General features: G+C 39.6%; 1 protein-coding gene across 2 annotated transcripts in view; it reads right to left on the bottom strand.

Annotated features, from left to right (window-relative positions):
• Positions 1 to 10,267, bottom strand: part of LOC127643761 (receptor-type tyrosine-protein phosphatase S-like) — a 56,887-nt gene extending 46,620 nt beyond the window's left edge. For both annotated transcript variants that reach the window (XM_052126624.1, XM_052126623.1), the window contains exons 1-4: positions 10,170 to 10,267; positions 3,132 to 3,277; positions 2,781 to 2,922; positions 2,124 to 2,309 (exon numbers count right to left, since the gene is read on the bottom strand). In XM_052126624.1, coding sequence (XP_051982584.1) covers positions 2,124 to 2,309; positions 2,781 to 2,922; positions 3,132 to 3,277; positions 10,170 to 10,257 — 562 coding nt within the window. In that variant the 5' untranslated portion in view covers positions 10,258 to 10,267. The remainder of the gene's footprint in view (positions 1 to 2,123; positions 2,310 to 2,780; positions 2,923 to 3,131; positions 3,278 to 10,169) is intronic.
• Between the last annotated feature and the right edge of the window lie 3,603 nt (positions 10,268 to 13,870).

Below are 13,870 nucleotides of genomic sequence, written 5' to 3'. Positions count from 1 at the left end.
ACATTTATCACTTAAGATTCTCACACAGAAAACAGTGTGTGTGTGTGTGTGTGTGTGTGTGTGTGTACTAAGCTGTAGTTTGGTGATAGAATTGTCCCCAAAAGTGTGCGAAATCTGACAAAACCTCCCTTTGAAACATTTAGTGATATCCTCAATTGAAAAATTTATTAAATAAAGCAAAAACTGTTTTTTAAATGCAAAATATATACTTTTAGGGTAAGCTTTAAGGTTCATTTATAATAATTATAATTATCTTAAAGCAGTGATTCTCAAACCGGTCCTGGAGGCCCCCCAGCACTGCACATTTTGTATGTCACCCTTTTCTGACACACCCAATTTAAGTCTCGGAGTCTCCACTACTGAGCTGATTAGTTGAATCAGGTGTGCTTGATTGAGGAGGCATCCAAAATGTGTACTGTTGAGGGGCCTCCAGGACAGGTTTGAGAACCACTGACATAAAGGAATGTTCTGGGATTAATAAAAATTAAGCTCAATCATCAGTTGATTTCCACAAAAAATATTTTAGACTAACTGCTCCTTTATTTTGAAAAAAGGATAAATTGTGTTTACAATAAGGCTCTTACAATGGACATGAATGGGGCCAGTCTATAAAGTCTAAAACATAGTTTCAAAAGTAAAGCCACAAAACATAAACATTATATGTTATCATACTTTAGTGTGATGAAATCGCTTACTAACCATATCTGTGTAAAGTTATAACCAATACCAGCATTCAAGTGTTAAAACGCAGTTGTAATATTGTATATATATTTACTCAAATAAGGTTAGTAAGAGAGTTTATAACATTAAAATCATGATAACGTGTAATATTTACATCTTGTGGCTACACTTTTGAGACATAAAATGTTTAATTTGGGATGGGTAAAAATATTGATTTTCCAATGCATAGCCATCTTCATTTGAACAATCTCGATGTTGATACTTAAATCTCAAGATCGATATTTTACTCTTTGAGCATGCCTCCAATACAATGAGAGGGAATCGCTCGCATTCGCAACTAAATTTCACAATATACGACTAAAATATACAATGGCAACTGGCTGGCAAATGTTTAGGTTTCACTTACCAGTGATTGTTTAGTAGTAATGGAGGACTCAGCAGTGAGACCCTTCACTGCGTCTTGAAAGTAAAAGTTGTATGTGGGTCCAAAGATGAAATCCACGAGACCATTAGTCACTGAATAATGTCTCAATTAATACCCTTTCTATTCTATACAGAATAGTTAGTTAGTCAGTTGTTGATCATAAACAACAAAAAAGAAACATTAAATTCTAATCCTGTGTAAGACAGAAAAAGCTGTTCAAATATCTCTCGTTAACATGTGCTCATTTACAGATGCTGGCTACAGAAATGATGTCTTTCTTAAAGAGACATTACTGCTTTTTAACACGTGTTCAACGAATCAATGTAAATACCTTTAAATAGAACAAATTATGTTATTGAACAATAAACGTGTAAAAAAAAAAGTCATATTTATTGAGTGGATACTGTACATGGACTTGCTCGTTTTTAAAAGTTAAGATGTGACCACAATGGTGAAAAACAAATAAAATACAATTAGTAAAATTCATATTTTCATAATGTACCTAGTTAGAAGGTCCCCTGTATAATTAACAGCATTAGCTGGGATAGAATTTCTTTCATCTGTAAGCAAAAGGGACATAATAACGGAAATATACCCATATGAATCGATATTGAATCGAAATCGGAATCGAGAGCTTGTAACTCAGAATCAAATCGAATCGGGACATCTGTATCAATACCCAGCCCTAATGTTAATGTTTATGCTCTGGCTCCATTCACTTCCATTGAAATTGCATTGCTGTAACCATAATCTTTGCTTTTTTTATTTGTATATATAAACGAGGGAGGAGTCTAAATTGTTTCTTGTGGTAATCAACATTATGCCACAAATGCTGTTGATTGAGCTTAACTTGTATTGAACCTGGACCACTCTTTTCATATAAAACAAAAGATGGTATGTTCCCATTTAGACAGCGAAGTAAACCTGTGTGTGTGTGAGGATATTACAGGATGTTTTTACACGAATTACAAAAATAAGAGCACTGAGATTGTGTAAATCTCTCAGTGCACACACACACCTGAGCGTAATTGTTTGATCCGTCCGTGAGTGTGTGTATCTATGGGGAGAAAATCTTTAAACCAGGTGATCTCTGGGTCAGGTGTTCCGCTGGCTGCACACAGCATGGTAGCAGTGAGAGAACGCTCCACCACCTTCAGCTGAGGACCCATATCTATAGATGGGAAACCAGCAGGGAGCTGGTCCTCTGAAATACACAAATACAAACAAGCATCCTCTAATTTATGCATACTGTATTCCACACCACTGCATAAAACACTTCGCCACTTTATTCATTTTTGTGCCAATGTCTGTAGACAGTTTATAATAGTAATAGAGACCATACCTAGGGACGTTTAAATAGGCATGTTTAACGAACTACAAAATAACTAGGGATTCACAATAATATATCAGTGACCATATTGGTGTCAGTCAAAATCATTGGCATTAGTCAATATAGGAGGCTTATTTTAGTATAATCTTTGTGGAAACTGTCCGGAATCAGCCTGACATTCTATATTGGTACATCTCTAAAAAAGATTTCCACTAATTCCAATAACTCTGCTTTGGAATTATCTTTAAAAAGTGCTATACAAAACATTTTAATTTAATGAATTAGAGAAATGTATCACAAATCAAGTAAAGTTTTGGAGATGCTCTCAGCTGGACCTGTACCCACCACGAAGAACCGTGAGGCGTGTGGATGCGCTGATCTCTCCTGCTTCATTAGATGCCACACATTCATACATTGCCTCATCTCGGGGGGTCCGCAGTGGCTGCACCCGCAATACAGACCCTGAGCCATCCTCAAACTCTATTACCTACAGACATAGAGAGAGAGAAATGTGTCAGTGAGTCTATGAAAATCTTGTGTGTTTAACTATATGTATGGAATCTATTTAGCTGTGACAAATGTGTGAAGTTTCAGGGAGTGTATAGTGAGAATCTCACTTTAGTAGTGTTACAACCTTGCAGGGAATGTGTTAGTTAGCTGTCTGTACAGTTTGTGTGCAGTCTGGCGTGTGTATACCTCAAATCTTTGGTTGATTACTTTTTTGCCTTTTCTACTCCATGTGATTTTGGGTTGTGGATCTCCTGTGGCCTGGCATACGAAGGAGGCCACACCCCCCTGCACACCTGTTTGATCTGTGGGTGTCCGTGTGAACCAAGGAGGACCTGAAAAGAGAAAGAGAGAGAGAGAGAGATTGATGGTTAGTACAAGGTGGCAGATGTTAATTACACCTAATTAACTCTTGACTGGGAGAAACACAATAATTGTTTAACTTTTTCACCATTAGGGGCAACGTGACTTGAGGATGGGGAACTGAAAGGTTACAGCTTTGAACTTCACAAAACGTGAGCTTTAAGCTAGCACCAAAGTGATACCATTTTGAAAAACATTTGTAAAAATTGCAGAAAAAATAATGCTGGTCCTGGCTATGAAACAATAAATATTCTATTCTATTCTATTCTATTCTATTCTATTCTATTCTATTCTGCACTGAAAACAGTTATACCCTCAAGGATGTATTTCTACTTAATCCAATCTATAAAAATGACTTTATACTTTTGTAAAGTTAAACCAGTTAAACCAAATTAAACTAGATAATTTAGATGTTACCACAAAAAGCATATTTTTATGTTCCTTAACAACACAATTTCTACAGTGTATTCTTTTTAAAATAATTTTCTCCCCAATTTGGAATGCCCGATTCTCAATGCGCTCTAAGTCCTTGTGGTGTAGTGACTTGCCTCAATCCGGGTGGCAGAGGACAAATCTCAGTTGCCTCCGTGTCCCAGACTGTCAATCCGTTGAGCACGTTCTTTACTTGCTGAGCTACCCAGGCCCCCCTCTACAGTGTATTCTATTGTATTTTACACTGATTTAAAAAATGTTTACCTATAAACATGCTTCATGCGGTAACATACAAAACTGTAAGGTTTAGATCAGGTAGCTCCTTAGGTAACAATTGCTGGTTAAAAATGTTAACAGTGTATTAAATTCTATTCTGTTATATTCTATCCTGTTCTAATAGGAAAGCAGACTTGAAAGTGCAAGTTCGATGTTCAAAGAACAGACTGCGTTCTTGTGTTTTGTCTGTGTAATTTATTTTAAAACTGTTGGTCTATGTACACATGCATCAGGCTATTATTTTCAGTGCCGAGCAAGTAATGCACTTTTAAGATATTCATTTCAAACAATAATTATATATATTTTTTTTACAACACAATAATGAGTCCTGAGTGAACACCTTTTTAAAGTATAGGCACACTTTAAATAATTACTAAGTTTGTCAAACGATTAAATTCTTTTATCAAATTAATTATGCTGATTAATTAATTGAATTCATCTCAATTAACACATAAATATTTGCTGTGAAAGCCCCTCAAATAACAATAATTCAATATATAATGATTAAATAATTATAGTTCTATTTAAATTATAACTAAAATATATATTATAAAAACAATAATACAGATAATTGAAATGCATTACATTATTTTGGCACACAAGTGAAGTAAAAAATACAATACAAAAAGTGGCTTTGGAATCCAATATATTGTGGATATTTCCATATTATTGAAGATAAGCCAATCACTGGCCTACATTTCATAGCAACCCATTTTGCAACTGAATTTGTCAATCAGTCAGAGCTCTATTATAAGGGTGGTACTACAAGCTTAAATTGCTCAGATTTAAGGAACATTCCTTTTTAAAGTCTAAGGACATGTTTAATTGCAATAATTTTTTGAACGGATAATTTTTTAGATAATTAATCGCATCGAATTAACTCGTTAAATCGACAGCCCTAATAATTACTACATTTTGTTTTGTTCAATTGTTCAGCAATGTGGAGAATGACAATATGACCTGACTTTGACTTTTAAAAAAAAGCATAAGACCATTTGAAACCAGGTTGTGTATGTTGCATTAAAAGTGCTTTGGAGTTAATACAAAAGATGGAGTAAATTGACCCTTGTACAGTAGACGAGGATAAGTGCAGATAATCAGTGTAAATGACGCAGTATGCAGCGGTCGCCTCATTTACTCTGTCTAATCCGCAGGATCTGTGGATGATGTCACTCTCCTGTGTATTAATCTTCTCCATAACCCACTGACAAACAGCTCTGAACTAATGGCATGTTTAACCAGCCAAAAGTTAGTTCAGGTGAAGCCAGCACCAGATGTGTGTGTAGGGGAATATATGTTCGGGTCATCACCTCAGATGATGTGCAATGAAATCTCTTCATCTTCATTTTACATGCTTTACTTTAAAATTCTTTAATCCGAATGTTCGCATATAGGCACAGATGATATTTACACAAAAACAAGCCCTTTCTACTGTTACTATAAAATACAATTACAAGCGTTCTGATAAGAGCACAGAAAGAACAATAAACATTATCTCAGTATCATGAACGATTTGATCTGCATTTATGCTCTTGACACCTAAAAAAAAAATGGTCTCTTTAGTATTTACTGATAGAGAGCAAGAGAATGCTGGCCTGATTGTCTTCTTTAACAATATATCATGGTCATCAAATGAAAAGATAAAAATCCATGTATTAAATGATGACGTCATTTCTTTACGTATTTAGTGAAGGCCACAGCTGTCTTTTAAAAGCTGATCTGAATATTTTGTGCAAAGACACAAATGGAGAATAGTACTTAATCCATCAAATGCTGGATTTAGAATTATGAAATTACTTAGCATGTTCAAAAACCTTGTTTTTTATTTACAAACTTACATACTACTTTGTATTAAAGCAATAAGCCACAAGAGGCTGTGGTAAAATCATACAAATGAATGTATGATAAATATCTAGATTTATTAATATTAATAATCAAAATAAACAATTCTTCTGCCAAGTAATATAGTTCATAATACTGTGCCATAAACAGGTATGATGCAATATAGTGACAAGCAGTGTTGGGTAAATTACTTTAAAATAGTAAAACACGACAAATTACTAGTTATTTCTCTAACATTGTAATCAGATTACTTTACTAATTACTTAATTGAACAAATAATCACAATACCCATTGCTTTACTTCTAAGTTACTTTCTAAAACACTTTTCTGCTCAATAAATTCAAAATAATGTCTATATTTCTTTCTTGTTCATTGTTACATACAAGTAAATCACTCAGCATCTCACATTTCTCCTTCACAATGACTCGCTCCGGAATCATAATTCATGCATTCAACATAAATAATATAGTAGAAATAAGCATAACCCTATAATGTACTTGAAAGTAATTCATACATTAAAGTTTTATTCATAAATTATTTTACACTCTTGAGCTTCAATGATAATAAAATTTCAAGGCAAATTTATCCATTTATCCATTAAGACAATCTTTCTCCTTCACTTGCTGACATATTGTTAGATATAAAGTATAGGCATTAAGCATCCAATCCACTTAAAAACAGGTAATCACAATTTTAATTCCAACTTAATTCATTATTCATATTATAATTATGAACATGCCGGGGTTCATATAGGCATACTCAGGGAGTGTTATACGCATACGTCTGATCAGACCAGTATCAGATATGGGCTCCATTTAAAATTTCATGTTAACATTAGTTCCCCTTCTGTCACTCACTCGACGTTGTGTTGATGAAGTGACACTAGGGGTCTTTCTTGAGAGCCTCAGTTGCCTCTGACCTTTGAGAAAAGGCCAATGAGAATTGGCAAACAGAATTTGCATGTCCCTCCCCCGGACATAAGGTGTCTTTTTAAAGATGCCTTTCCGCCTTTGTGCAGATATCTCTCCACTTCTGACGGTCATGGGCGGTGCCTCACGTGTCTGGGCTGCGATCACACTGAGGCAGCGTTTATGAATGGTTCGTGTTCTCATTGCGAGAACATGACCATGGCAACGTTTCAATCGCGGCTTTCCTTCCTCCAGGGGAAAGCCATTTCAGCCACCCCCCACACCGCGCCTTCTTCCCCCGTCCGGGTCCAATGCAAGACCGGCTCGCCCCACGGCTAGACAATTGGTTCCTCGGGTCAGGGCGCCACTTACAGCCACGCAACCAAAGGTCACAGTGCGGGCACTCGGAGCGATGGCCACCCTCGTGTACCAGGAACGACATATGTGGCTGTACCTGGTCGAAATGCGGTATACTGACAAAGCCTACTTTCTCAATCCCCCGTCTCCCAGCTCAGCCTATTCGGCGACGCCGCTGAGGACCTCACCCAGCGGTTTTCAGCAGTGAAGGCCATTCAACACATAATGCCTCCTCGTTGCTCAAGACTGGGCTGTGGTACCCAAAAGCACAGCTTGCTCACTCCTTGATTCACCTAACCGGTGTCCACACACAACGTTCTCACAGCAGTCTGATGCCAAACACCTACAGTCACGGCACCAGGGACGTAGTCTATTCGCCTCCACGCCTTTGACTGCAGACCCCCAGACTCTCCATAGGACCTCCTCCTCAGTAATTTTTATGCCCCTAGCTGGGAACGCAGAGCAAGGTAAGTGCTTTTAGTTCTGCCTCAGCACAACTGTTTCGGGATGCAACTTTTCTACCCGACATAATATTAACCCTAACCCCCCCCCCCCCCCGCTGCAAAGCCCCAGCAAGTACATTCAACGTTATCAACCCTTAGTGCCACCCACTCGGAGCTTGGACTCGTCACTTACACTTTCCAACCCGTCGTGCTGCCAGGACCATCCGACTCGGCTACGCGATTCAGTTTGGCAGGTGCTCGCCCCGTTTCAGCGGCATCCGCTTCATCTTCAGTGCATGGCGGGAATGCCAACATCCTGCGAGTGAAAGCACAACCCATTCATGCCTAAATCTTGCCTCGACACAGACCCGTCCTACGGCTCGCATCCGAAGGCCAGACATACTAGTACCAAGTCCTCCACTTCGGCTCGTCCCTGTCCTCTCGCACCTTCAAAGAGGTTGCAGAGGCAGCCCTTCCCCCGCTAAGGGAAGCGGGCATCCACGTACTCAATTACCTTGACGAATTTGCTGATTCTAGCTCATTCTCGAGAGTCACTGTGCTAGTGACACTTGCCTGGAGTCGGTCCGGCAGATGATCACGTCATCCTATTAGACCTACAAGGCCCCCTTGCGGGTTCGAGCACGCTCTACGAGGAGCACTGGCCAACAGTGCATCTCTAGCAGACATTGGCAGAGCAGCGGGCTGGGCAACACCCATACTTTTGTGAGATCAATAAGGGTTGAGTCGGTCCTGGCCCGTGTTTCTTCAGGTCCGAGCAAGTAGAACTCGGTAATATGGGACAGCTGAATCGGTGTACTGCTTGTGCATAGTGCATTTCCCCTCTCCCGAGGTGAACTTGTGCGCTTTTACCCCTAGGTGAATCTGTTACCCCACAAAAGCTTGCGCTCCCTGGATGTCTTTCCTCCATAGCCCTCTGGCTTGCGAATTTGGTGGAGGAATTCCCAACCAGACTCACTACGGGTACTAATTACTCTGTACTGGAATAGGTGCTCCACAGGTATTGGTCATCAAGATTACCCCCTCTGTTGTACTTTCCGCGATATGGTCCCCCTGTTAGCGGACTCACGTCTCCCTTGGGCAGCTCCCTCTGCCCCCGGTCACTGTGTTTGTAGAGCTCCTCCCTCACCAGGTAGGACCTACCACCGTGCCACTTCCATGTGTGGCTCATAAGCCCATGTGACGTATTTGCCACATGTGACCTCCCAACCTGGGCAGGATGTGGTCTCCTCGGGACCTTTTCCCCCTGAAAGAATAGCATCGGAAAAGAACATCTTCCCTGATGCATGTTATAACGTTAGATGGCCCGAGCCGATTCTAACAGCCCTATGGTAAACATAGAGAGAGAAAAGGCTGTGGCTGGCTCTTCTCTCAAGAGAAGAGGGATGCCGGGAACCAAAAAAGTGTATGACGTTTCTATGGTACGTTGGGGAAGGTTACGTGCAGGGATTATTGGATTATTGGATTATTGGATAAGTACCCCTAGTGTCACTTCACTGACACAACGTCGAGTTAATGACAGTAGGGGAACGTCTAGGTTACTGTTTTAACGCCCATTCCCTGATGGAGGGAACAACAAGTTGTGTCCCTCTTGCCACAACACCGGACAAACCACTGTAACGGCCGAACCTTATTCTCGGCTCCTCAATGCAAAACCTGACTAAACAGATGCACGATTCCCTCCTTTTATACCCGTATGTCCGGGGGAGGGACATGCAAATTCTGTTCGCCAATTCTCAGTGGCCATTTCTCAAAGCTCAGAGGCAACTGAGGCACTCAAGAGAGACCCCTAGTGTCACTTCACTGACACAACGTCTAGTTCCCTCCATCAGGGAACTGGGGTTACAACAGTAACCTAGACGTTAATGCATAAGGTATCACGAACAAACAATTAACAATATATATTTTTTTTTTACAGCATTTATTAATCTTTGTTAATGTTAGTTAATAAAAATACAAATGTTCATTGTTAGTTCATGTTAATGCATACTGCATTATATAGGGTGATCATATTCTGGTTTTCCAAAAAGAGGACACCTTATTTTTGCTGCAGGTATTTGGCCAATAGTTGTTGCAAGCCTCTCATAATCGAGCAATTGGTGTTTGAGAAGGCAGGATTTCCAAAGAGGGGTTAAAGCAATGAAGTATTAGACCAGATGCACTTCATAATGCAACTAAAGCTGAATCCCTGACATTTTTGCAAATTTAGAAATCCCAGCCGGACGCTTTTTTAAGGTCCGAAAAAGAGGACGTATGGTCACCATGCATTAACTTATGTTAACAAACAAAACTTTTAATGTAAAAATGTATCAGTATATGTTAACATTAACATGAAGTAAGATTAATAAATGCAGTAAAAGTATTGTTCATTGTTAGTTTATGTTAACTAATGTTGTTAACTAAAGTTAACAAATGGAACCTTATTGTAAAATGTTACCCAAAAAATGCATACAAACCACAAGTAAAACTGAATTATTACCAATACCAATTTGCTTCTCTAGGCTAATTGTAAGAGCAATGCAATAATTTGATGCATTAAAATTAGAATGTGTTTTCACAGATGTGTTTGATGTCTTTATGTTACTTACTTTGTGTATTCGCCAGATGGAGTATGCCCAGTAAAATCAGTAGTACCGTCTGATAGGTGTTTCTGTAGATCATGTGACCTCTGGCCATTCTCTCATTGGCTTGTCTGTGGCTCACCAAGCTATTAGTGCACTCATAACCTAAAATACAAAAGTGAACAAGCAAACATATCTGTCAGTCACAAGTGTAGGGACAGCAGCACAAGACATGTGCAGCTACTCAGTCGATCGCATTAATCAATTAGTGCTCTGTGTGTAAGGCTCTCTGAGGATCAGATAACAAATTACTGAGTGGTCAATCAATTCTTAAACATATCATTTAACATATGGCCTTTACTGTTCCTGAAATGTAAAGGCACAGATGCAAAATGTAGTCTTGCTTGAATTAAAGGGATAGTTTCTTTATTCTGTGGAGCACAAAATAAGTTATTTTGCAAAAGCTCTTTTTGTCCACAAACGTCAACGGGCACCATAAAAGTAGTCCATACGACTTCTGTACTATATTCCAAGATTTGTGAATCTTCCCTTTTGCCATGGCTCTCAAATCTTATTCACATTCAGGTATATTCAGATATGGCACATACAGATAAGTTGCACCAGGTTTGACATCATTGACATCCAACGTCATTGGTTTTCGTATGTCTCGTGACTGATCGTCATCGACGTCAAACCATGTCATATTTGAATGTACATTGAAAAAGTAGTAACCTGCAATTGTTATCTCAAGGATAATTTCTACTTGATCTAACCTTTAAGAATTACTTAAGTTATTGGTATAACTTATTTTTCTGGCAAATTCAGTCAAATTAAATAATTTCCATTGATCCCTTTACACTGGTGCCGAAGCCCGGAAAGGAGGAGGCGAGAACCGACTTTTCAACATAAATAATATTTTAATAATAAACTGAAACAAAGGACAAACACACACATGACGGACATGTCCGTAAACGATCTCGCTCTCCCTCTCTCGACACTTGGCATTCCTTAAATGTCTCTCTCCATATCACTATAATAAGACACAGGTGTTAGAGGTAATTACAAACCAGGTGACAAGCCTTACCGCTCTCTCTCTCTCCCGCAGACCGACACACGACCACGCCCCCCATGCCACAATGATAAAACATGACAGCTGCGCAAGGCCTCTCTCTCTCTCTCTAGGTAGCATGAAATCTTACCATCAACACAATAATTACAACATCCAGACCATAAATGTTTAATCATACTTTTGAAAGTATAAGTAAGAGAATAAGTAACAGAACATTGGGTTGGGTGGGCAGTAGAACTGCACTAAGTAAAAGTTGCATTAAATATGGATGCTGTGCATGGGAGATTGCCACCGGGGGGGGATTGCTATGGTAACTCTGCCCCCATGAGCACTGTTCTTGTCACATAGCATCACATCATTAGGAGAGAGAGAGAGAGAGAGAGAGAGAGAGAGAGAGAGTGGTTGCAGACCCCCTCATCCATGCTGCCTCCCCTGTCTCCTATCCATATTTAATTCCTCTACAGGCTTCCTTCACTTTTACCTTGCAGAGAGAGAAAAGACCACACATGTCACTTCCTGTAGGGATTCATGATGATGTAGGGAACGCAGAAAGGAGGGCAAAAGTGCCACATACAAACTCCAAATGTGTGTGTGTGTGTGTTTCCCCAAGTCAGGAGCCTACTGTGGAGGAAATGGGTCAATCTGATCTCTGACACGTAAAACTGAAGCCCTTCAAATCACTAGATACACACACACACACACACACACACACACACACACACACACACACACACATGGTTGTGTTTCCATGTTTTATGGGGACTTTCCATAGACATAATGGTTTTTATACTGTACAAACTTTATATTCTATCCCCTAAACCCAACCCTACCCCTAAACCTAAACCTCACAGAAAACTTTCTGCATTTTTACCTTTTCAAAAAACATAATTTAGTATGATTTATAAGCTGTTTTCCTCATGGGGACCGACAAAATGTCCCCACAAGGGCAAACATTTCGGGTTTTACTATCCTTATGGGGACATTTGGTCCCCACAAAGTGATAAATACACGCTACACACACACACACACACACACACACACACACACACACACACACACACACACACACACACCATCTACCTCATATGGAAAACACTCCACAAGTGTGTGTGTGGGTGTGTGTGTGTGACTGTAGCTTTAGTGAAGGGATGAAATTTGTTTGATTGTTAGAAACATTTAAAACAATTAAAAAAAAAAAACTAGAACAAACCAGGAGACAAGTTAGGGTTAGCCTAGTAATTATAATTAGCTATAAATTAAAACAATATAAGTCTACAGTCTACAGTAGTCCCCTCATTTAGATACATTTGTGTGTGAGAGTGTGTGTGTGTGTATGTGTGTGCATTATTTTCCTCTCCCCTGTGTTAGAGCCATATGCTACCCTGCCTAATCTAGAAAGAACAGAGATCATTATGATAACATGATATTTCCTGCCTCAGCTCCATTTGTGCCAAAAGTCAATAGCTAAGCTTTGTGGCTATGTCAGACTGCATTTGAGAGAGACAAAGAGAGAGAGAAAACATTAGAGACACTATGAAAGAAAGCAGACAGCAAGTTAAGTGTGTGTAAAGTGTGTATTTGAGAGAGAGAGAGAGTGCGAGAGATGGAGAGAGAGAGAGAGAGAGAGAGAGAGAGAGAGAGAGAAGCATCTGCTGACTAACCAAATCTGCATCTTAATTACTAATTAAAAAATGTAATGAGTCAAATAATTTCTATTTATTACAAAGTCAACATTCATGTTAATGTGCACTGACACAATTAGCCTGCAGTAAAGTTATAATTAACAAAGATTGTTTAGCCCGAGACGGACCACTCGTTTTAAAGTGAATGGGAGAATTTGGAATGCCCAATATGGTGGATGTAGAAAAGGAAGTCCCATCTTACAGGTAAAAGAGCCAATAAACATTTAGATACAGAAATCACCTGTCAGTCAACACAAGAATGCAAATGCACATTAGCTGGACCAGCTTGAAAATGTGCTTTATTTAGCGTGATCTAAACTAAAGAGGCACAATTTATTTATTTTCCCCATTTTTCACCGGTCTTTCCCCAATTCCAGTAGATAATAGCTGTATTTTATGCCACTTGTAACCATAGAAAATAGCTGCAGGGAGCATTCCAAAGATGGCCAAAGATTGGACTGACTTGCCTTGAATGGGACCTTGTATTTAGTATTGATGTAAGGGCTAACAGCATGTCAACAGCAGTGAAGGGTAATTTCAAGACAATTTCAAGTAGGGGAGAGTTGGGTAAGATGAGTCAGTTTCCACAAAAGCAGCAAAGGGAAATAAGTCAGAGGCTAAAGTAATATTAGGGATGCTCTGATCAATTGGCTACCAGAAGACCACCCCTCCTCCCAACGACCAGGTGCTCTGTCTTACCACAGCAGATGTGAGGAAAACTCTACATAGGGTCAACCCACGGAAGGCTGCTGGACCAGACAACATTCCTGGCAGAGTGCTCAGAGGATGTGCAGACCAGCTAGCAGATGTTCTTACCGGCGTCTTCAACATCTCTCTGAGCAGCGCCGTCGTTCCAACGTGCTTCAAGGCCACCACCATCATCCCCATGCCAAAGAAGTCTTCAGTGTCCTGCCTCAACGACTACCGTCCCGTCGCACTTACACCCATCATCATGAAGTGCTTCGAGAGGCTCGTCA

This window comes from Xyrauchen texanus, chromosome 5 (assembly GCF_025860055.1).
Source record: "Xyrauchen texanus isolate HMW12.3.18 chromosome 5, RBS_HiC_50CHRs, whole genome shotgun sequence".
In the NCBI taxonomy this organism is placed as follows: domain Eukaryota; kingdom Metazoa; phylum Chordata; class Actinopteri; order Cypriniformes; family Catostomidae; genus Xyrauchen; species Xyrauchen texanus.
This window is presented reverse-complemented; position numbering and strand designations above follow the sequence as displayed.